Source organism: Peromyscus eremicus, chromosome 17, assembly GCF_949786415.1.
Source record: "Peromyscus eremicus chromosome 17, PerEre_H2_v1, whole genome shotgun sequence".
Classification (NCBI taxonomy): Eukaryota; Metazoa; Chordata; class Mammalia; order Rodentia; family Cricetidae; genus Peromyscus; species Peromyscus eremicus.
The window spans coordinates 58,639,544-58,663,439 of NC_081433.1; the positions used below are offsets into that span (position 1 = coordinate 58,639,544).

Consider the following 23,896-nt stretch of genomic DNA (forward strand, 5'->3'; position numbering starts at 1 on the left):
ACCCAGCAAGCAATCCTCTAGGGGACCTGATGGACACGACCCGGCAAACATCTGCCTTTTGGAAAGTCTGGAGGCTGTTAGACTGCTTTGGCTGAGGCCACAGGGAGAACAGTTGCAGGGAAGAGAGCTGGTGGTCACTGGCTACAGCTTTGATGCTCAGAGGCTTCACAGGGTCCTTTGTAGCAGGAACCCACAATTCATCTTAAATCAGTCAAAAGTGGGGAAACACTAAGTCCTTAAGAAACACTCCCGCCGGGCGGTGGTGGCGCACGCCTTTAATCCCAGCACTCGGGAGGCAGAGCCAGGCGGATCTCTGTGAGTTCAAGGCCAGCCTGGGCTACCAAGTGAGTTCCAGGAAAGGCGCAAAGCTACACAGAGAAACCCTGTCTCGAAAAACCACAAAAAACAAAAAACAAAAAAGAAACACTCCCACTCCATGCTGCAATGAAAGGTCCCCTCCCCTTTCTGTTCCCCACCAAGTCCTGCATGAGACAGGGGCTCACGAGGCTGTCCATGTTGGTCTCAGACTCCTGGCCTTAGGATCCTCCAGCCTGAGACTCCTCAGAGCTGACACTGTCACCTCAGTAGCCAAGCTGCCTCCCCCTCCATGTGCTGGGATGACAGGTGCAAACCACTTTTTTTTTTTTAAATTTATTACGTATATAGTGTTCTGCCTGCATGTATGCCTGCATGCCAGAAGAGGGCGCCAGATCTCAATACAGACAGTTGTGAGCCACCATGTGGTTGCTGGGAATTGAACTCAGGACCTCTGGAAGAGCAGCCAGTGTACTTAACCGCTGAGCCATCTCTCCAGCCCGCAAACCACTCTTATCTGGGGACGGAACTCAAGCGTCTGTGCAGTACCAGGCAAGCACAGCAGCAAACGAGCTACATGCCTATCCCATTTTTTATTTTTCAAGACAGTCTCATGTAGCCCAGACTAGCCTCAAGCTTACCAGGACCCTGAACTCCTTTTTAAAGACAGGGTCTTGCTGGGTGGCGGTGCAGGCAGATCTCTGAGTTCAAGGCCAGCCTGGTCTACAAGGTGAGTTCCAGGACAGCCAGGGGTAGAGAGAGAAACCCTGTCTTGGAAGAAAACAAAAGACCCCCAAAACAAACGAAACAAGGGTCTTTCTGAGTAGCCCTGACTAGACTGAAACTCACTTTGTAGACTGGGCTGTCAGAACTCAATGATCTACCTGCTTCTGTCACCTGACTACTAGGACCGAAGGCGTGCGCCACAACTGCTAAGTCTGATTTAAAATTTTCCATTTATAGGCCAGGCAGTGGTGCCACACCTTTAATTCCAGGTCTCAGGAGGCAGAGGCAGGTGGATCTCTGTGAGTTCGAAGCCAGCCTGGTCTACATAGTGAGTTCCAGGACAGCCACATAGAGAAAGCCTGTCTCAACAACTTTCTTTTCTGTTTATTGTGTGTAGAAGTCAGAGGTCAATGTGGAGTTGGGTCTTTCCCATGTGTCCTAGATCAAACTCAGGCCACCAGGGTTGGCGGCAGGCACCTTCATCATCTTTCTATGCCCCAATGTACGAGCAAGGAGGGGTCAAGATACAAAATTGAAATGTCCAAATTAAAGCTCACCCATTGGAAGGAGGCAGTTGGGCCACTGGCATATTAGAAGGTTGATGTTGGACCACACCCCTTATCTTTTTCTTGGCTCCCCCATGATGCTCAGTCTCGGTAGTTAGGTAGGTGCTGGGCCATCCATGACCTTGGACGGAAACCTCTGGAATCCTGAGGCAGAGTCAGCCCCAGTCTACAATGCCACCATGTAAGGGTGAGGCTCAGGGTTCAGTCCCCTGCTCCCAAGTGAAGATTCCTGCAGGGTAGTCTGTGCTCATGTTTCCAGCACTTCAAAGTTGGGGACAGGAGGATCCTGGGGCCCAGTGGCCAGGCAGCTTAGGAGGATGCCACAGATGGGGTTCTCTAGAGGACCAGCGCAGAGGGACAAATATGCGAACACACATCCATCAGAATTTATTTATTTTTCTCCAAGCAGGGTTTCTCCGTGTAGCTCTGGCTGTCCTGGAACTCACTCTGTAGATCAGGCTGGCCCTGGACTCTGAGTGCTGGGATTAAATAGCAAGGACAGGGGCTGGGGACCTGGTAGTCACTCAGTTCCAGGACAGCCAGGGCTCTGCAGAGAGACCCTGTCTCAAAATCCCAAAACAAAACCCAGAAGTGCTGGTGATGTCCCAAATGGAAAGTGTAGAAAATGAAACTGCAAAATTTTTTCAAAAACTGCATCACCAGAACTTCCCTCGGTATATGAGGAAAAGCTGAGGAGGGAGTATGAGCGGCCCAACAGGCAGCTGGGGAAACGCTCACAAAGTGGCAGGACAGGCTGCCTGGAGCCATTCAAGGGTCAGGCCTGCACTGTGATTAGTCCTGTCCAGGGCAGGGACTGTGGTCCCTGAGGGCATCTGGATTGAAGTACCACTGGCTGCAGGTGGAGGTGCCCTGGGTCTCTTCCCAGACTTCCTGGTTTATCAATGCTGCTTCTTTACTGGCCTGGGAGGAAAGTTCCAGCACCTGGCAGATGATCCTGTAGAAAGAGAAAAGAGAAGGGACAACTTTGCTTGTGACCATAACTTTAATGGAGATCTTAGAAAAACGAACTTTTTAAAAGACATTTATTTTGTTGTGTGTAGCTCACCTGTGGGGGTCAAAGGACAATTTACAGGGACCAGGTCTCTCCCAGGTCCTGGGGACTGAAAACAGGTCACCAGGCTTTACTTGAGGAGTGATCTCAGGACTCTGAGTGACTTTGAAAGTGACAAGAGTTGTAAGGCAGGGCAGAACGTTTGCAATGGCTGCAAACTTGGGGGCAAGCGTGCGTGCACATGTGCGTATGTGTGCCTGTGTATGTACCCATGTTGCTGGAGACAGAACCAGGGCCTTGTGCATACTGAGCAAGAACTGTGACCAAGTTCCCTCCATTCCATGATGTCCCTTTTATTGTTTCTTGAGACAGCACCCAAGTTCCCTAGGCTGACCCTGAACTGATGACCCTCCTGCCTCAGCCCCCAAGTAGCTGAGACTGACAGACCTGGGCTCCTAGGTTTGTAGACAGGGTCTCACTCTAATGCTGGCATTAGCTAGCCTTGAATGCATGCCTTCATCCTCCTGCCTCAGACTCCTATTTATCTGGGACCTCAGTGCCCCCCCCCCCCCCACTCTGAACAGTGGACAAATTTTATGGGAGGAGACCCTGCTGGAGCCAGGCCAGATGTGAGACTCAGCCCATTACCACACGGCCATACCCTGACTGTCCCTTTATGCAGCAGCCCCTAGGTAATGGAGGGCATGGGCCGAAGTGTGGATACTGGGTGCATCTGCATGCTTACGATGCTGACAGGGAAACTGCTGGCCAGATGGTGGTCACAAGCACCAGAGACATCCTCATCCTCTGCTCCATGTGAGTGGTGGCTCACCTACCCTGTGGGACAGTTCTGGGTGTGGTGTGCTTCAGAGTCCCTGCAAAGTCCTTTGGGTATCTCCTTGAATGCATTTAGCACTATGAGAGCAGATGGAGCAAGATTTTTTTGGGGGGTGGCCAAAATGGCTTAGTGGGTGAAGGTGCTTGCTGCCAAGCCTGCCTGATGACCTCAGTTTGATCCTTGGGACCCACACAGTGGAAAGAGAGAACAGATTCCCAAAGCTGTCTTCTGATCTCCACACTCATGCCTTTGCATGCATGTGCCCAAACACATAAAAATATATACTTAAAAAAAATCCAAAACATGCCGGGCGGTGGTGGCGCATGTCTGTAATCCCAGCACTCAGGAGGCAGAGCCAGGTGGAGCTCTGTGAGTTCGAGGCCAGCCTGGTCTACAGAGCAATATCCAGGACAGGCACCAAAACTACACAGAGAAACCCTGTCTCAAAAAACAAAACAAAACAAAACAAAAAACCCCAAGACATAAGAGCTGGGTGTGTGTGGTGGTACATGCCATTCTAGAACTCTGCGAGCTGAGGCAGGAGGATTCCTGTAAGTTCAATGCCACACTGGGTTATATAGTGAGACCTAGTCTCAGAAAAACACACAAAACAACAATGTAACTCAAGAAACCCCAAAACTGGCCAGACGCTGGTGATGCACATGCCTTTAATCCCAGCAGTTGGGAGACAGAGGCAGGCAAATCTTTGAGTTCAAGGCCAGCCTGGTCTATAGAGTGAATTACAGGACAGACAGGGCTCTTACACAGTGAAAACCTGCCTAGAAACAAAACCAAACCAAAATCCAACCAACCAACCAAAAAGAAACCCCCAAACATCCTACTGAGACTGTATCTGGAAGATGTATAATATGTGTTGAGCAAACTGTCAGGCCCAGGAAAGGTTCCCTCTGTCCCCTGGTGACCCAGTGCTGCAGTCTAGGGCATGACAGTGAGTGTGGGATGCTTTTCCGCCCATGCTGGTCTCAGGTCTCTACTGTCCCCAATCCTACTCTGCTGGACTCTGGCACGGTATGAATCTATGGCTCCATTGCACCCAAGGCCCCAATATCTCAGAACTCAGAAGCAGGCCAGAAGCTGACCAGTGACTGCCAGTCACTAGGGCAGCAGTGACACAGCCTGGCCACTTTGGCAGTGTGGCAGCTGTGAGGCACTCACAGCAGAGGCCCCAAAAGCTGGCTGTCCAGACAGAACCAGCCTTCACCTGAGATACCAGATGGGTGGGGTTCCATCCCCAGCACCCCGACTGAAAAGAAAGGAAGGGTGGAGAGAGGAGGGAGGGGGAGGTGCACTCCACACCTGTGGAGCTCCAGGTCCTTCTTGGCGGTCAAGTCCCTGAGCTCCTCCAGCAGGCACAGCACCTGTGCACTGGCATCCTCCGGCACCTGCGCAGTGGGGTCCTGGGAGCAGATGCCCAGCTCGCCCAGGAGCTGTAGGGTGGTCCTCAGGGCGGGCTGCAGATCATCTGTGGAGACACAGGCTGTTAGCAGGACTCTGGCGCCCAAAGCGATAGCTGTTGGTGCTGTGTGGAGTTGGCTCTTCTCTTATACTCAGGGAATGGGAGCAAAGGGAGGGATCCCAGCAGATCTCACCTGTCCCTGGCGAGTGTGGGTGCCAAGGGCACACTGATAAGGGGTCAGTGCTGAGTGTACCAGCGGTGCCTGCATGACAGCTGCCCAGCAGGGCTCCCTGGGGACCGAGGGAGCTGAGGCTTCAGGCGCAGCAGTGCTAGCTGCTGCTCTGCTCTCACCCTCTTCTTGCAGCCGCAAGAATATAGTCTAGAGATTCAGCTGTGTATTAAAGCTACACCTAGAAATTTCAAGGCATTTTTCTAGTGGGAAGCCATTTATCACAGAATATTTGGTGTTACTCAGCTTTAGTATTCAGCTGCTCCTCGTTATGGATTTCTTGTCCTCCTAATTCCCATAGAATGTGTATGTGTGAGCAGCCTGCTTGGGCCAGTACTGGGATAATCCCGCAGGCAGGGCCTGCTGCCTCTGAGTTCTCGTCTCCGTTGCAGCATTTGAATTGGGTATCTGCCTTTGCAAATACCCCCTTTTAGCTACATTCAAAGATAGGGCCAGCTCCAAACAAAGCATTGAAGGACAAGCGAGGAACAGAATAGCTATCAGACCCCCTGCTAGGCACCTGAAGTCCCTGAACTAAGGTAAAAGCCCTGTCCTTTCGGGGGCAACCTGGCTCCTAGATGCAGCTTTGTTTCTTGTGCAGATGAAGCTCAGACCATCCCTTGCCTTCAGGACTAGTGGCTTTCCAGAGCAACTGACTGAGAACGGAGGAGGTTTTTGATATCCAGGTGGAGTAAAGAGTGAGGCAGATTTCCTGGTGTCATAGAGTGGCATGGTGAGAAGAAAAAGAACAAGACAGTTTCTCTAGAGAGGGTCCAGAACCGCGTGGCCAGAGAGAATATAAGATCACAGATTCTGTAGAGGGTAAAGCAGATCTCTTGTAGAGCTTTCTGAGAGCCAAGAGTAAAGAGCCAGGAAGGATAGATGGAGGATGAAGGGACAGAGGACAAAGATGAGGTCAAAAGCATAGGAGCTTACTAAAACATGAGGACAGGAAAAGTGGGCACAGAGAGGAGCTGAATGTGAGGATGGAGCTGAAGCTGTATAGACAGAACTTTGTCATAGAGGAATAAAGTAAATGGACAAAGAGCTTGGTGTATCTAGATTCATTCCCGCGCTGTTGGTAGCATCTCTCCCCTGGGAAGGAAATTAAGAAGCTGGACCTCAAAATTTCTGAAACCCTGTGTCCTTCTACTGTGAGCTGACAAGCAAGATGCACCTGCCAGATGTGGCCTGGACCTGCACTTCCTGGCCTCCAGATCCAAACACATGAGATTCTGGCATCTGCAGCAGCTGTGAGAGGTTGTGGTGCTGACAGCCACAAGTGTCCCAGGCACAGGCCTGCACTGCATGCAACCAGGCCTGGGCCAAGAGGGTTAAAGCCCCTGTTCCCTGCAGTGTCTGCAGTGCGTACAGATTGCTGCTCTGTGCTCACCTCGCAGTCAGTGTGCAGGTTTGTGCTGGGCACAACACGTCAGCTGTGGGCGGGTTGGTAGGAGGATGGTTGCAGGTCCCAGGCCAACACTGTGCCACTTTGTAGCTCAGAGTGGCCTGGAACTCACAGCCTCCCAAGTGTCAGACAATAAGTGTAGGCCACTGTACCTTTTTCCTTGTTATGTAGCCCAGGCTGAACGAACCCTATGCAGCTAAAAGGTCCCCTTGAGGACATTTGCTCCAGAGAATCCCCCAAATACACAAAGCACTGGTTCATTGGTGACCTCCCCAACACCCCCACCCTGTTGGCAGGGTGGAGGCACCTAGAATATGGTGCATGTGAGCCTTGGGGCTCCTTCCTGCTGTGGTAATGCCACACAGCAGGCTGTTCCTACCTAGGAGCTCCTGTCCACTTCCCTGCATGTGGATGGCCTGCACGGGCAGCTCATGTCGAGTGGTGTCCAAGGCTGTGGCCAGTGTCTCGTATTGCTCCTTGAAGCGCTCTGACACAGCCTGGAAAGGGCCCAGCACCTCCATCTGCAGGCAGCAGGGGACACTGTAAGACACACTAGGCTCACCCACACAGGAAGGAACTATCTGCATGCAGGAAGGAATGGGCCTTGCATGTGCTGAGCCCTGCAGGTCTCCAGCCTCAGGTTTCCTGGCCACAGGAAAGTCACAAGGTTGGAGGCTGGCTGAGCCATCTCGTCCAGGTAACAGGATCCCCTCTGACCTGTCCTGGATAGGACACTGCTGCTGTGCTAGGCACCAGGGTGGGATGGCAGCTGACATTGCTGCCATCAGGTGGCAGGTGCCAAGGACTCTGCACATCTTGTGGCAGACACAGGTGTCCATACACAGTCTATGCTAACATCAGGAGCAGAGTGGGCAGAATGCAGAGGTGACACCCTGACCCTTGCTCCCTCATGCACCCCTGGCTTCAGGAGCATGCTCAGACCCACCTGGGCATCCAGGATGGTAGCCAGCTCCTGGTGTTTCTGCCGGAGCAGCAGCTGGCGCCGCAGCTCCAGAACCCGCCCCTGTAGCCTCTCCTTCTCACGGCACATGGCTGCCAAGTCCTTCTCAGCCTTCTCCTCCAGCAGAGTCAGGTTCTCTTCCATCTGTGGGTGCAAGACCAACTCAGGTGGGGTGGGGATACGACAGAAGACACACTGGTGCTCATGAGGGCCAGCGAAACTCACCTTCAGAGACAGCAGGGTCAGCAGCAGTGTCTGTGACTCCATCATGTCCATGGTCTGCTGCAGATCCTGCAGGGGTCCAGCTGTTCAGTTCCCAGTGAGCCATGCTGACTTGGCTCTTCCGGGCTCGGCAGAACCCCCCATCTGTGTACTTTATAGGTTCAAACGGAACTAGTGTCCGAGGGGTCGGGGATGGAGCCAGGTCTCATCTTGCCCGGGAATTATATGGGTGTTACCCCACTCAGTATATGGCACACTGTCTTGAGCACAGACCCATGGGCACCACAGCCCTGGCCTCAATCCTGGAGGACTGGCTGCCTCTGCTCTGAAGCCTTGGCTGCTGGGAGTCACACCCACCCACTGCCTGCTACCCCCGTGCTCACCCGTCTCCTCTTGTGAAGGGTTCTCTTTCTCTGTGGGGTGGTGAAGGACGTCGACTCGGATTTCTCTGACGCTGTCCTGTCTAGCTGGGGAGGCTCTCTGAACATGCTTTTGTCTAAAATAGACCATTTCATTTATTTAAAAAAAGCCTTTCACTTGGCTTATGGAGATGTAGTCCAGGTTGGCCTAAGACTCAATCCTCCTGCCCCAGCGAGGGCTTCAGGCTTGTGCCACCATAAGTGGTCAAGAACATAACAGGTGTCTCTAGACTCATGACTCAGACTGTCATAAGAGGAAGATGTCACCTCCAACCCCACCACCTAGGCCCTCACGCTGCTTATGATCACAGCACTGCCTGGGGCCTGTGCCTGCTTCAGCCACCCCACCTGGGACCTCCACCTGCTGCTGCCACCCCACCAGGCAGGAGGGAACTGAGCCACACTGCCAGCTGAGAACACACTGGGACCCACAATCCTAGGCCTGGTGTGCATGAAAGGCACAGACTCTTCTCACAGCAGTGAGTCAAATTGGCAACTAGGGCTTTTTGAGCCTGGGGACCATCCTTACAAGCTCAGCTGCTGAGGGGCTAAAGAAACCACTTACCATTGATGGCTGAAAGGTCTAGGTCGAGTGGAGCTGTGCCATGCCCTTCCAGCATGGTGGACTGCAGGTTTCCTCTTCCCATCACCCGGCTGTCCTCTGCCCAAAGAATGCCAGAGTCATTGGGCCTGCACCTCTTGGTACAGTACTGCTTGGGGCCCCCAGGACTGTTTCTTCCAGGGTGTGTGGGTGCTGGACTCTTGTGCCTGTGAGCTCCATGGCTGAGGTGAGGGGCAGCTCCTCAGTCCTCTTGTCCTTGTGAACAGACTTACAGAACCATGAGCTCAATAAGCCTCTTTAAATGTCATTTTTAGTAAGTTATTTACTTTGGTCAGCGAGACTGTTGTGGGCTGAGGTCCTTCCAGGCTGGTCCTAGGGACTGAACTCAGGGCACCAGGCATGCAGTCAGTGCCTTTACTGGCTGAGCCATCTCACGGGGTAGGGGTGGAAGAAATCTTTCTTATTTCTTTAAGATTCAGTTTTTTTTTTTTTTTTTTTTTGCCAAGTGATGGCACACACCTTTAATCTTAGCACTTGGGAGGCAGAGGCAGGCAGATTTCTGTGAGTTTGAGGCCAGCCTGATGTATAGAGCTAGTTCCAGGACAGCCAGGTATACAGAAAGAAACGCTGCCTTGAAATACAAACAAAAAAAGATTTACCCTCCCTTTTTTTCTAAGATTTTATTGATTAGATACAGTGTTCTGCCTGCATGTATCCCTGCAGGCCAGAAGAGGGCACCAGATCTCACTATAGATGGTTGTGAGGTGCTATGAATTGAACTCAGGTCCTCTGGAAGAGCAGCCAGTGCTCTTTACCTCTGAGCCATCTCTCCAGCCCCTAAGATCTGCTGAGCCTTCTCTCTAGTCCCAACAAATCTTTCCTCAGAAGAGCAAATTACTGCCAAGCATAATTCACCCATACCTTTACTCTAGCACTCAGGAGGCAAAGGCAGGTGGATCTCTATGAGTTACAGGACAGCCAGAGCCACACAGTGAGACCTTGTCTCAAAACCAGAGAAACAAACAACTACAACAACAAACCCTGTCACCTCCCCAGGCACAGGCATTCTAAACAGATTAAAGGGACCATGGGTGCCATTAGGCTTAATGTTTCTTCTTTGTGGTTCTGGAGCTATGAAGTTAGTAGCGCCCGTGCTCAAGGCCCAACCCAGCACCCAGGAATTCAGAGCTGCCCTCAGATACAAGGCAACTCCTGGGCCAGTCTGGGCTACATGAGACCCTGTGTCAAAAAACTGGGGGCAGGTTGGCTGGCTTAGTCCATAAAGGTGCTTCCTTGCCTGGCAAGCCTGATGATGGGACTCGATCCCCGGAACCCACAGGAAGCTGGAAGGAGAGAAGAACTCCACAGAGCTGTTCTTTGATGCCACGTGTGCCAAGGTGCCAGGAACAACCACCAATGATGACAAAATGAAATAAAATAAAAGTAGTTCCTCAACTTTGACCAGGGGCGTCCTGTGCACCATGGCTCAATCAGCAGCTGTGGCTCCACCCACCAAAGGCCAAAATCCAAATAAAATATCTGCATACATCCCTAACCAATCATCGTCACTGTTAGATGAGCAGCTGTTTAAATCCAGGCAGATCCTGGCCCAACTGGCCCAGCTTCAAACAGACCTCAGTCACATGAGAAAATCCTAGCCAGACTGATGTGTTGCTCTCATCCCTGACTGGAGAATTTTCTTGTTGTTGTTTTTTGAGACAGGGTCTCATGGAGCCCGGGCTGGCTTCAATCTCCCCATGTGGCCAAGGATGATCTTGAACTCCTGATCTTTCTATCTCTACCTCCTAAGTGCCCAGGTGTCAGGCACCCAGTGGGCTGTAGTTTCTGCAGAGCCCCTAAACCAACAGCAAGCAGCAGCTCCTGGCCAATCCCCACCTGCTCCCTGGATCTGCAAGTAGTTCCTTGGGCATATGGTTGTGCCCTCAGACACACTGCCCCATGCTCCCATCACAAACACTTGAATAACATCATTTCTGACAGAGACCCCTGACACAATCGAGGATCACCTGGGAAGTGAGGGGTTGTCTGTATCGGGCTAGACTGTCAGCACGTCTGTGAGAGGTTGTCTTGATTGCTCTAGGGGAGGCCGGGCAGCTCCTTCCCTGATGCCAGAGTCCCAAGCCCCACCCCACAGCCGTGCCCCACCTTTGCTCCTTGGCAATGCGCTGGTCTTCCTTCCCTCAGGTGGCTTCCCAGCAGCTGGTACAGAAACCTGTTATGGAACAGTCAGAGGTCAGGCCACTTGACCTTTGATGTATTTGCTTAGAGGTCAGAGAGATGCAGGAGTCTTGAAACTGTGTATACAGGACAAGCAGGATTTGTTTAACAGGGGACAGTCACATTCATCAGACATGGGAAATTAATGGCACATCTGCTGGACTGCCTTCAACACCCAGCCATCTCGATGGGCCTGTGCTCCTGTGTGCTGTGGAGGTGCTGGCAGCTGACTTCCTATGGCATTTCAAGATGTGCTTGTTTTCTATACATATTGCTTTGGACTTAAGAGGACACCAAATTTCTACACTGGCATAAGTCTTCAATGCTTACAAACAGCAACAGCACAACAAGCAACAGTCGGTATCAGGCTGCCAGTTACCCCAGGTAAAGCAAGAAGGAGCACGGTGGGGGTGATGTGGTTCACCACTGGAGAAGGGGACTCTCCCTAGGAAATGAGGAGGCAGCAGGGTGGAAGAGGAAAACTAAAACCTACTCCTTGCAGAAACCACCAAAGCATATTCAGACTAGAGTGAACAAGTTTGCCAAGTATGAGGGTCACTCTGGGCACCCAGGCTAGCCTCAGAGCCAGCAGGCTGCAGACTCCTAGCCAAGCTCTCAAGGGCATGAGAATCAGCCGTGAAGAACAGAGTGCAAACTCTGCTTCTCACCTGCCTGACAGTGGGGCTCATGTTTACACTGGCCATGCTCACACTGGGACTGCTGCAGCCTTGGCTCCAGAACTTGGTGTCATCTCGCTCCAAAACTGCTTGTGTTGTGCCCGCCCCTCAGACCCACGCTGCATAGGGGTACACGTGAGTAGGAACACGTATGCACACTCAAGCAGATCTGGCTACCTGTCCAGGTGGAACTCCAATAGCAGGTGTTGTAGACTATTATTTTAAGGTGTGTGACTTTTATGTTGCATTTGTTTAACTCTGTGAAGTTGTGTTACTGTGCCTGTCTAAAACACCTGATGGTTTAATAAAGAACTGGCCAATAGCAAGGCAGGAGAAAGGATAGACGGAGCTGGCAGGCAGAGAGAATATATAGAAGGAGAAATCTGGAGGAAGATAGATCAAAGAATGAGAGAGGAAGGAGGAGGACATCGGGGGCCAGCCACCCAGCCAGTCATGGAGTAGGAGTAAGATTTACAGAAGTAAGAGAATGAGAAAAGCCCAGAGGCAAAAAGTAGACAGGCTAAGTCAAGAAAAGCTGGCTAGAAACAAGCCAAGCTAAGGTCGGGCATTCTTAATTTAAAAATCAGCCTCCATGTGCGATGTATTTGGGGCTGGGTGGTGGGCCCCCCAAAAGACCAAAGACCAACTAACAACAAGCTGGTCTGTGGGACTTAGGGTCAGTGCAACGAAAAGAGCCCATTGTGAAAGTAACTGGAAGGAGTGTGACAAGTGAATTGAAGAGTTGGCTTAGTGGTTAAGAGCACTTGCTGTTATGGAGGACCTGGATTCAACTCCCAGAACCCACACGGGTAACTCCAGGGGATCCGATGCCCTCTTCTGACGAATTGGCTGGGAGGGAGCTTGCCTAGCATGTGTGAGCCTTACATTCAACTTCAGCACCAGGAGCTAAAAACAAGAAGTTGGGCCAGCGGGTAAAGGTGCTTGCCACCAAGCCTGACAAGCCAAGTTTGATCTGCAGGACCCCTATTGTAAAGGGTGAGAATCTATTCCCACAAGTTGTCCTCTGACAGCCATATGTACATGCTGGCCTGAACCCTGCTCCTAATGAGTAAAAATGTGTTTTAAAAAGTCACGATGAATTTCATTACTTGTACACTCAATGCTAATTAAAATGTTTCAATAGCAGACCCTTAACAATTGCAGACTGAGAATGGCATGTGCTGAAGCCAGATGCCATCCTCACACATCATACATGAAAGCCTATGGGAACCCAAGAAGAGCCACATGCTAAGGAGGGGCACAGGGCTCAGGGTCTTGAGACCCCCTATGCTAGCACCTCCCCAACACTGACACAGCATTCCATGCAGTTAACCCCCAGGCTGTGGCACAGGGAAGGCCTATGTTCCATCCTTACCATGACACAGGCCTGTGCACACATCTGATTATTGCGGGATAATCTTTTCGTACACTGTGAAGATGTGTCTCTGCCTAAGGTGCCTTCTGACTGGTGTAATAAAGAGCTGGATGGCCAATAGCCATGCAGGAGAGAACAGGTGGGACTTCTGGGAAGAATCTGAGGCTCTCATGATTAAGCCAGTGAGACTCTGAGGGAGTCAGATATACAGTATGCAAAGAGGTAACGAGCCATGTGGCAGAATGTAGATTAATATAAACTGGTTAATTTAAGTTTTAAGAACTAGTTGGGAACAAGTAAGTCTAAGCTAAGGCCAAGCTTTCATAATTAATAAGATGTCTCTGTGTCATTATCTGGAAACTGGGGTCTAAAGAAAGTCTGACAGCATGTGACCAACAATCAGGGGTTGGATGTGGTGGCTCCTGTCTTTAATTCCGGCCTTCAGGAGGCAGAGGGAGGTGGATCTCTGTGAGTTCCAGGGCAGGTAGGGATATGGAGAGACACTGTCTAAAGAAAAACAAGAAACAAACAAAAAAAATCTATAAAAACTGGTCTTTTGATTTGAAAACAAATCCAGAACTTGTGCTTCTTGACACGAGAATTGCTGGCCACAGAGGCCGACAACTGGCCACAGAGGCCGACAACTGGCCACAGAGGCCGACAACTGGCCAGAGGCCAACTACAGAAAACTCTGAGACTCAGGAGTGTGAAAATGTCTGACTTAGAAAGTATTTGAACAGACAAGTGCACAATGATGTGAGAATTTAATGATCAACAAGTGGGGCTGTGGAGACACTTGGAGGGTCCGAGCTGTCACTCAGAAAGCCTGAGTTTGAATCCCCAGCACCTACATAAAAACAAATCCTGGAAAGGTGTGGGAGCCTTTAACCCAGGCAAGGGATGAGGGACACAAAAGGATCCTGAGAGCTGGGAGTTCAACAAGCCCCTGTCACAAGAGGAAAACACCCGATATTTCACTCTGGCATCCATATGTGCACACATGTTGTACAACCTGACACACACACACACACACACACACACACACACACACACACGGAAAAGGACAAGCAACCAATGTAGAGCAATGTCCACCATCAACTGACTTGGTGATGCCCACATCCCCAGGACCTCCCCAGTGTGCCTGGAGAAATGTGAAATGGTGTGATAGTTTGAATAACCACTGGGCAGGTTTTGGTGATGCCAAACACATGTGTCCCCTGTGAGCCAGCTTCTGGAGGAATGGAAAAATACCATATGGGCCGAGCACCCCTTATCAGAAACCTGAAATCTGAAACTTGAGAACACTGAATTTCAGATCCAGGCACTCACCTGACCCACACTCAGGGAACCGGCTGCTCAACCGGAAGTGGCTTTACTCAGGACATGAGTTGAGATCCTCCAAGAATCCTCAACCTGTGAGAGAACTCCACCCTGGATCAGCCCTTCTGAGAGCCATTCAGTCACAGGAGAAAGCAGCAGGCTAATGTGACCATGACAGTAGACACTCAAGACTCTAGCCAGATCCAGGGACCACCTGCTGGGGTACCAGAACCAAAATGCCTTGTGTAGACACAGGGGGGCGCTGTGGCCAAGCCTTCAAGGCAGCAACAGCAACAGAATGAATGGGAGCAGGGATAAGTAGCTTGGGGAAGCTGCCTGCAGGGTGATGTGAGAATCTCTTCCCTCCAGCCAGACTTCCAGTCACAGAACCAGGAACCCTGGGAACCCTCATCCCCTTCCCAGGGCACAGGCCAGGCAGTGGAGAACATAACATTCTGATTATCATAAACCAGATTAAGAGCAGGAAATGACCTTGTCTTGCTCAGCAGTGCACCCTGACCTAACAGATAACAGGAACCTGACTGTCTGCTCCAGGGATGGTGTCACCACAGGGATGAACCTGCAGTGACTGAACTCTCCAGAGCACTCCCTGACCTGAATGTGTTTCCCTCATTCCTGCTCAGCACTGTAGCTTTTGGAGTGCTGGGGACACATGTGGGGTGCCAGAAAGACCTGCTAGCCTTGCTTATTAACGGCTACAAATAATACACAAGAAGTCGCAAAAGTGAAGGCCACCGAAGTTAGACATTTCACACCATTCTGAGTGGGATGGCAAAATCCCCCATGCCAGCTGTGCCTGTGACCCTCACCAAATGCCCGCTGTCAGTGCCCATCTCTCTGGAGCCACCTGGGTTATGGAGGGGATAGTGCTGGAGGACAGACTTGACAGAAGAGACCCCAAAAGCAAAAGGGGCAGAGAAGGAGGTAGAGGCCCAGAACATGGAGACTAACACTGATACCCCTCTGGCCAGAGACTCGTGACTGTGCCCAGGCCTGGAGGCTGCAAAGGTACCTGGCAAAGGCCCTCCAAGATGCCCTCCATTCCCACCCACTCACAGGGGCTCCGGGAGTAAAGGATTCCATTACCTTCTTTGTTTTCTTCTCATAATCCAGGTATCTGGACTCAACCACTCTTCCTCCTGTAGGCAACACAGTGTTTGTCATAGAACATGAATACTGCACCATGAAGACACAGAGCATGACCAGGACCCCACAATGGAGAGCCGGGGCCACTGGCTCTTCATGCTCAATGACAGGAGGAGCACCAGCCCTTCTGCTCCCTGCAGAAGGCACCTTCAGCCTCCCCAGGTATGCACAGGGCAGCTACTGCATGTAGAAACCTTCATAGGACACTTAGTGTTTACAAGACATTTGTAGAACACCTCTTGTATGTGAGTTCTTAGAGTAGGAGCAAGTTTTCAAGTAAGATCAAAGACAGAAGCATTCTAGAAAGTGAAAGCCTGGGGCCAGTGGGATGGCTCTCTGGGTAGAGGGCTTGCCACCAAGTCTGATGACCTCACTCAGATCCTAGGACCCACATGGAAAAGGAGAAAGGACTCCCAAGAGCTGTCCTCTGACCTCTATGTGTGCAGCCCCCTCACCTCAAGCAAGGAAGTGTAATTTTTAAAAAAGGAGTAGGAGAGATGGCTCTGTGGTTGAGCGCTCGTTGCTCTTGCCGAGGACTGGTGTTCCCAGCACCCACATGGAGGCTTACAACTGTTTGTAACAGCAGTTCAGGGGGAGTCAGTGCTCTCTCTGGTGTCTAAGAGCATCTCCATTAATGTGCAGATAACCCCTCCCACCCACCCCAAAACAAAACAAAGCAACAACAAAAAACCCACACCATCTTGGGTCCAACCCACCCTGGGGGAGTCCATCTCTGTTTTATGCTTTACCGCAGTAAAGCTTGGCTCACTGCTGAGGTCTTGCTTTTCCCACCTTCCTATTCTTTAAATCAGGAGAGAATAAAGGTCCATTCCTGTAACCCTAAATGATACCATCATGATGGAATAGCCATGTTGGCATGGATTTGAGGCTTTCTCGCCTGAGATCTAGCAGAGGCTTTGAGGGCACAGACAAAGGATTTACAAGGCCAAGTGAGAGTTTGCCTGGGGCTTGCTTGTACCAGGAAAAAGCTTGGAAAATGCAGCCCAGATGTAGGGATCTGACCCTGGTTCAGTTTAACCCTGTTGAGCCTGCAGCCAAGACAAATGGACCCACAGGCCTATGTGCCGGGCCAGCTCTCAGATCCTGCTTGCTAGACTCTCATCAGAGCTGTACTTCGTTCTGCACCTCAGCTACTCATGCTTCTCAATTAAATGAAGTTACCAGATGAAAAGAAATAACAATCAAGGTGAAGACAGGAGAGCCCCAGAGCCTGGGAACAGGAAGTAGTGCACATGGCTCCCGTTTCCTGCATGGTCAGTCCCTGTGTGGACTCTTTCCCACTGGGAGTGGGGAGGTCTATGCCCATGCTTTCCTCCTCCATCCACTTCTGCCTTTATCATGGGTGGGACCCTCATGAGACTCACACAAATCCAGGCCCCCTTGGCGGTGGCTGAGCCTGGGCCCTCTGGCCTGGCCCAGTGTTAACAAACAGGCAGCATGCAAACACGTCAGAGGTTACAAGACTGCCAGGCTGGGACCACTCAGTGGCTGTGCACTTGTCTAGCATATGTGAGGCCCTGGGCTCCATCCCTAAGATTAAACCCCCACCCCCACAAAGCCCCACCGGGTCCAGTGATCACGGTCAACCCTGAGGGCCTGAGTTCAGTCCACAGGGTCCCTATGGTGCTAGGAGAGAAACAACTCCCCCAAGTAATGTTTGACCCCCACATGTACACCATTCATGCTCCTACCATCCCCCAAGTATAATTCAAAACAAAAGAAGACTATGAAGCTGAAGAGTACTCGCTGCTCTTCCAGGGGACCTGAGTTTGGGCAGCTCACCATGTTTCTGGATGGAACTTGTGTCCCCAGCACATCTCGACCTACACCTTCTAAGGGACCTGTCCTGAGAGCCTGATGCCATGGCAGAAGGGACTCCAACAGTCAAAGGACACCTCAGTGACAAGGAGAACCCTGAGTCCCCAAAGGCATGCCACTGAGCAGTGAAAGCTTCAGACTTGTTTCTCCCCCCCAAGAAACCCCTTTCATGAACATTTATCACCCCAGCCCTCAGGAGGTTGAGCCAGGAGCATCAGGAGTTGACAGGCAACCTGGGCACCATGAGACTTTCTCAGAAAACAGAGCTAGCAGGAAGGTTCAGCATGTAAGGCACATGCTGCCCAGCTGGATGTTCAATCCCTGGCCCTGCATGGTAAGACAAACAGGCTTCCACAAGTTCCTCTGACTTCTATACTCATGATACAGCATGCACACCCCTCCAAGGAGATAAACAAACAAAAACTGCTAACGAGGACAAAACAAAACTTCCCTTAAAGCGCTTACCTTGTACTCTCCTTCCCTTTGTCTTGTGGGCACCAGTGACTGTGGGCTTTCTACAAGAGAGCAAAGAGAGATGTGTTGTTCATCCAGCTGCAAGAGCTCTGCAGAGCGAGAGCCACCTTTTGCCAGCTGGAGCTGGGCATGTGATGGCCATTCCTAGGATAAGCAGGAGGTGGCGCCTCCACAGGAAGAGCACCAGCTTCCTCCTGAAGACAGTAGAACACTGGTCATGAGCTGCCCTCACTCCTTGTACACAGGGATCAGAGCTTCCCCTCCAGGGCAAGATCCCTGTCTCAGGCTGGTGTGACAACAGCCAGACAGGTGTGAGGGCTTAGGAAATGGATGGGTGGGATGGAGAATTTTCAAAGCCACACACAGCACTGGGGCTGGAGAAGACATGTCAGCAAGGTGGACAATGGGAGGAAGGCAGTGGGGAAGAGCCCTGCAATTGGAACTCTCCAGATTGTCCCTTTAGCTCCAGTAGTAGGGATGAAGGAGCAGGGCAGGGGAGGGGACTATGACACAGCCTTTCTCTGCAAAGGGTCAGTTTTCTAGGCTCCCAGTCACCGTCATGAGCAGCAACTATTCAACTTCACTATTCCAGTACCAAGGCTGACACAATGGGTGGACCATGTGCACAAAACTTCACTGACGTAGCACATTTGGGTTCACACAATGTTCATGTGCCACAAAAGAGTTGTATTCTTTTAGTATCTTTTATTTTTACTTATTTACTTAGTGTATGTCTGTGTGGTGTTTGTGTGAGCAGGTGCTCGTGTGCCACAGCCTGTGTGTACCACAGTGCCTGTATAGAGGTCAGGGGACAATCTCAGTGACGGTCACCTTTCACCTTCTCATCCATGGCTGCCTAAGCCAGGCTAGCCCGTCCTTGCACTCTGATGGACTCTTCCTGTTTGGGCCTCCCATCTCCCAGTGGGGTGGGCTGGGATTACAGACACCAGGCTAGCCCGACCTCGCACTCCAGGGGACTCTCCTGTTTGGCCTCCCATCTCCCAGTGGGGTGGGCTGGGATTACAGACACTACTGCATCCAGTTTTTATGTGGCTTCTGGGGACCCAAACTCAGGTTGTCGGGCTTGTTCAGTGAGTAACACCACAGCCCATGCCAAAATTCATCACCTTCATGCTAGGACTGGACAGACAGCTCACAGGGTAAGAGAGATTGTGCTCTTGCAGAGGACTTGAGTTCAGTCCTGCACCCAGGTAAGTGGCTCACAACCACTCCAGCTCTGGGGATCCCAAACCTCTGCTGCACTCACATGAGCACACCTACATGCATGGAAGTTAAAAGCAGAGCTGGGGGCTTCTGCTGTTGGCTTCTCCCTGCAGCCTACAGATGGTAGGGCTTTACCTTGGGAAGCAGGGGAAGGAAGCATCTCTGGCTGAGGCAAATCATACCAGGGGGGTGCGCCGTGGACCCGGAGAGCATGGAGGCCTGCAGCACCACCACAGGGCAGGTGCACCTGCTGTGGTCCCTCAGGGTGCCCTAGGGCCTGCCCATCAGTCATGGAGGCTTCAGTAACATGGTCCTGTTCTGTGGCCACCACCACCCCCTCTTCAGAGCTGGAAGTCTGAGGTGTAGTGCTGGCTAAAAGGCTCCACCCACAGGCCTCTTCTCTTAGCACAGTTTAAATTTGACGTAGTGTGTGGTGCCCATGTGCTCTGACATGCACATGGAGGGCAGGGGAGACTTATGTAGTTGGGTCTCTCCTTTCACCACACAGGACCTGGGAATTCTGAGGCCATGAGGCTTGGTGGCAAGCGCCTCTACCTGCTGAGCTGTTACATACACCTGCTTGATGTTCACCCTGAATAGAGGTGGCACAGAACGCCCTTTGCTGCACAGACTCACCCCTGCATGTGACCCTCATTCTCCAGACTCCTAAGAAGCAAACACCTCACCGAAGGGCCAAAGGGGAGTGCAGCAAGCCCTTTGGTGGCAGCTATAGAGCTCCCCGAGGCCTGGGAAAAGGTCTGTGCTAGGACTAAAGGCATGCCACCAAGTTGGATCACGTTTTTCTTTAAAAAAAAAAAAAAGGGGGGGGGGCTGGAGAGACGGCTCAGAGGTTAGGAGCACTGGCTGCTCTTCCAGAGGTCCTGAGTTCAATTCCCAACTACCACATGGTGGCTCATAACCATCTATAATGAGATCTGGTGTCCTCTTCTGGCCTGCAGGCATTCATGCAGGCAGAACACTATATACATAATAAATAAATAAATCTTAAAAAAAGAAAGAAAAAGAAGATTTATTTTATGTGTATAAAGTGTTGCCTGCATGTGTGTATACACACCATCATGGTAACATTTGTTAGATCAGAGTTACATCAAATACAGAAGGCAGAAATAATTAAATTTCAATTATAATAGAGCTAATGGGGGGCTGAAGAGACGACTCAGTGGCTAAGAGCACTGGCTGCTCTTGCAGAAGACCCAGGTTCAGTTCCTGGTGGCTCGTAACTGTGTGTAACTCCAGTTCCAGGGGCACTGTTCTGGACTTCACGGGCACCAAGCATGCACATGGCACGTAACTGCCTCTGCCTTCTGAACACTGGGATTAATGGTGTGTGTCATCATGTTAAATTAAGAATTAATGTATACTTGTGTGTGTGTTTCCACACACAAGCATGTCTGTGTATGTATGTTATGATATGTGTAGGTGCCCACAGAAGCCAGAGGAAGCATTAGGCAACATACTTGGACACATAAAACAAGTAAATAAAATACATGGCTAACAGATCTGTAATTCAGGGACTTCTGTCTCAGTGGCTTTGGTTATCACTTCTCTCTGCTGAGGATCTGCCTTCCTGACAACTTAGCCCTACTGGCTTCTATGATATCGCCTAGCTCCACAGGGCATAAACTACTAAACACAGTAGGCCAAGGTTCCCAAAGCAAGCTGCACCTCACTTCTACACCTTCAGCACGGCTGTCCCTAACTGTGCAGAGTTGGAAGGGTACAGGTCCAAAGACACAGTCAAATCTATTACTGGCCTCAGTACACAGCATAGGGTTGTTTTTTTTTGTTTTTTCAAGACAGGGTTTCTCTGTGTAACAGCCTGGCTGCCCTGGAACTCCTTCTGTAGACCAGGCTGGCCTCGAACTCACAGTGATCCGCCTGTCTCTGCCTCCCGAGTGCTGGGATTAATGGCATGCACCACCACTGCCCAGCTTACACCATAAGGTTTTTGTGACAAATTAATTTTAACGAGATCTTTAGCAACCCCGTTAAGACCCGTCTTTACTCTGCCTTCCCCACAACCTCCTCTAGTGGACAAGATCCTCATCTAAACTTCTTCTGCTCTGCCTGTGCCATCATCAGCTCTAGTTCTCCCCACCAGTCCTCTCAATAATCCCCACTAAGGGGGCTTTTGAGATTCTCCACGGACCTCCTGACTTAGGCCTGTGATCACCCTGTAATAGCTCTTGTGACTCTTGGATTGGTAGGTGGGCCCTTCTAGTCAGGATATCCAGAGCTACACAGGGAAACTCTGTCTTGAAAGATAAGGAAAGAAAGAAAGGAAGGAAGGAAGGAAGGAAGGAAAGAAAAAAAGAATTCGTTAAAAATTTTGTTTTTGTTTTGTTTTTCGAGACAGGGTTTCTCTGTGTAGCTTTGCACCTTTCCTGGAACTCACTCTGTAGACCAGGCTGGCCTTGAAATCCGCCTGCCTCTGCCCCCCAAGTGCTGTGATTAAAGGTGAGCACCACCACTGTGGGCTCTGTTGTTTGTTTTTTTGAGACAAAGTTTCTCTGTGTAGCCTTGGCTGGAGACCAGGCTGGCTCAAACTAAGAGATCCGTCGGCCTCTGCCTTCTGAACACTGGGATTAATGGTGTGTGTCATCATATTAAATTAAGAATTAATGTATATTTGTGTCTGTGTGTATGCTATGATATGTGTACGTGCCCACAGAAGCCAGAAGGAAACATCAGATCTCCTGGAGCAGGAGTTACAGGCAGTTGTGAGTATGGGTGCTGAGAACTGAACCCAGGTCCTCTGCAAGAGCAGTAAGTGCTCTTAACCACTGAGCCATCTCTCCAGTCCCTCTATTAGTTTTCTTCACACATTCTCTCTCTCATGTAAGATTTTTTTTTTAAAGATTTATTTATTTATTATGTATACAGTATTCTGCCTGCATGTATCCCTGCAGGCCAGAAGAGGGCGCCAGATCTCATTACAGATGGTTGTGAGCCTCTATGTGGTTGCTGGGAATTGAACTCAGGACCTTTGGAAGAGCAAGCAGTGCTCTTAACCTCTGAGCCATCTCTCCAGCCCTCATGTAAGATCTTAATGTTAGAATCCAGCCTCTGCTGGAATTGTGAGGAGTTCTAGCAGTGGGTCCAGGAGTGACAGAGCCGTAGTACAGAAAGTTAGCTTAGGCCTGGTTGTGGTGGTGCAAGCCTATAATCTGCAGAGGCAGGTGGATCTTGTTAGGTCTCAAAGAACCCTGGGACAAGTGTCTGTCTGAGGTGCCTATTTAACTTATCAAAGTAGACGCTGGCCACCAGGTTCTCCCAGAATCTCTCAGCATCCCAAGTACCTGTTACAGAGTCATTCTGGCTGGCACACCCCGCCCCCTACCCTCCACTTCTCCAGCCCCTGAGCTTCCCTCCCTTCCCGCAGCTTCTCTTCTCTACATAACTCAGCCATTTTGCCCACTTGGTTTGTTGGTTTCCAGGTGCTCTCTCTGCTCCTTCTCTCTTCCTCTCCCTCCACACCCCTCTCTCCTCTCAGTCTGCTGGTCAGGTTCAGTCTGGATTCTTCCAGATGTCACTGGTTGTCCTTTCCCTCACATGTACAATAAACCTTGTTGTCGACCATTCCTTGGGGCAGTCCTGTCCTCCTTTTTCATTCAGATCTCTGTGATCTGTGAGCCAGAGGCTAGCCTGGTCTCCATTGGGAGTTCTGTGGCAGCAAGGGCTACAAAGTGAGACCCTGTCTCAAAGATAAAAAAGAAAACAAAAACGGATTTCTTTGAGAGAGGATCTCAGGTAACTCAGGCTGTTCTTGAACTCGGGACCCTCCCACCTCCTGAGCCCTGTGCTGCTGACAGGCATGCTTCACCACACCAGGTGCCATTAGCATCAACCTGCCCAGCTGTAGATTTTTATCAATTCCCAGATATTACTCTCAAGCAATTATTTCGTAACTCCCCGGCTCTTCCCCTATCAGTGCTACAAAACTCCTTTCAGGAAAGAAGGAAACCTGAATTCCGAGAAGAAATGATCCACGCTCCTCCAATAATTCCCAAGCTCACTAACAAGGATGAACCCCAGCAGTGCTATACTGCAGAAAACTGATCATAGCTGGTGATGGTGGCACACACTTGTCATCCCGGCACTCGGAAGGAGTTGGGGGATCTGGAGTTTCAGGCTAACTTTGGCTACCCAGAGTTCAAGCCAGCCTGGGCTACAAGAGACCCTGTCTTAAAAGAGAGCAAGCCTCACACAAAAAAACCCAGGAGGTGGAGCGTGCCCCCAGATGCAAAAGCTAGACACCGTGAGGCCAAGACACCCGCCGCCAACATCGAAGTTCCATGCACAACTCCAACTCCGGGCCCCGTCTGGGACCCCAGCTCCCGAGCACGAACAGGAGACGCTCAGGGCCCGGGCCTCCAGTCTGGGAGGGATTCGGGGAGCCGCTCTAAGGATCCCCGCTCTCAGGCTCGGCTACCCGTCGGCCCTGGCCTCTGACCAGCCCTGCGGTGCCCCTAAATTCCGCCCTGCTGCGCCCCCAACTCACCCCGCGCCCCGCTCCGAGGAGTCCGCCATTTTCCCGCCTTCCACTCAAAGGCAAGCTTCTCAGGGCCCCGCCCGCAGGGAGGCAGGGAGGACCGCGTAGCGCCGCGACTGGTGGGTGTGCTCGGCACGCAGCGTGCCCGGCGAGCGCCAAGCTCGCCCTTAGTGGGTATCGCCCAGGAAAGGGCGGTGTGAGAGGGCGTGGATTAAAGTCTTTCCTCGGAGGCGCCGGCTTCCGGCCGCACTCGGAGAGCGCGCTAAATGCTAGCGGGGCAGGGGGCGGGGCCACCATAGCGCCCCGCCTCTCCGCTCTACGGAGCTTGGAAACAGGAACGCACCAACCGCAGGGGGCGTCCGTGCGGTGCCCTCGGATGGGGCGTGGCCTCCAT

General features: G+C 51.3%; 1 protein-coding gene across 2 annotated transcripts; it reads right to left on the reverse strand.

Moving 5' to 3' along the window:
• Positions 1-1,983: 1,983 nt before the first annotated feature.
• Haus8 (HAUS augmin like complex subunit 8) lies at positions 1,984-23,837 on the reverse strand. 2 transcript variants are annotated; one of them, XM_059244780.1, is made up of 11 exons: positions 23,512-23,837; positions 17,757-17,806; positions 15,393-15,445; positions 10,842-10,908; positions 8,679-8,774; positions 8,078-8,190; positions 7,698-7,763; positions 7,458-7,616; positions 6,891-7,032; positions 4,775-4,940; positions 1,984-2,562 (listed from the first exon to the last, which is right to left on the reverse strand). In XM_059244780.1, the coding sequence occupies exons 1-11, from the start codon at positions 23,538-23,540 to the stop codon at positions 2,400-2,402; spliced, it is 1,104 nt and encodes a 367-aa protein (XP_059100763.1). In that variant the 5' UTR covers positions 23,541-23,837; the 3' UTR covers positions 1,984-2,399. The 2 variants fall into 2 exon arrangements, with proteins under 2 accessions (XP_059100763.1, XP_059100764.1); XM_059244781.1 differs by lacking the exons at positions 10,842-10,908; positions 15,393-15,445; positions 17,757-17,806; positions 23,512-23,837 and adding an exon at positions 10,703-10,817.
• Between the last annotated feature and the right edge of the window lie 59 nt (positions 23,838-23,896).

What these genes read in the sequence shown, in the direction of transcription:
- Haus8 (XM_059244780.1), bottom strand. Translation starts at nt 23,540, where the DNA reads ATGGCGGACTCCTCGGAGCGGGGCGCGGG. An exon ending in CCCTTCACAAGAGGAGACGG is followed by an intron (nt 7,764 to 8,077) that starts GTGAGCACGGGG and finishes GGACCCCTGCAG; the next exon opens with GATCTGCAGCAGACCATGGA. An exon ending in CTACCATCCTGGATGCCCAG is followed by an intron (nt 7,033 to 7,457) that starts GTGGGTCTGAGC and finishes TGCTGCCTGCAG; the next exon opens with ATGGAGGTGCTGGGCCCTTT.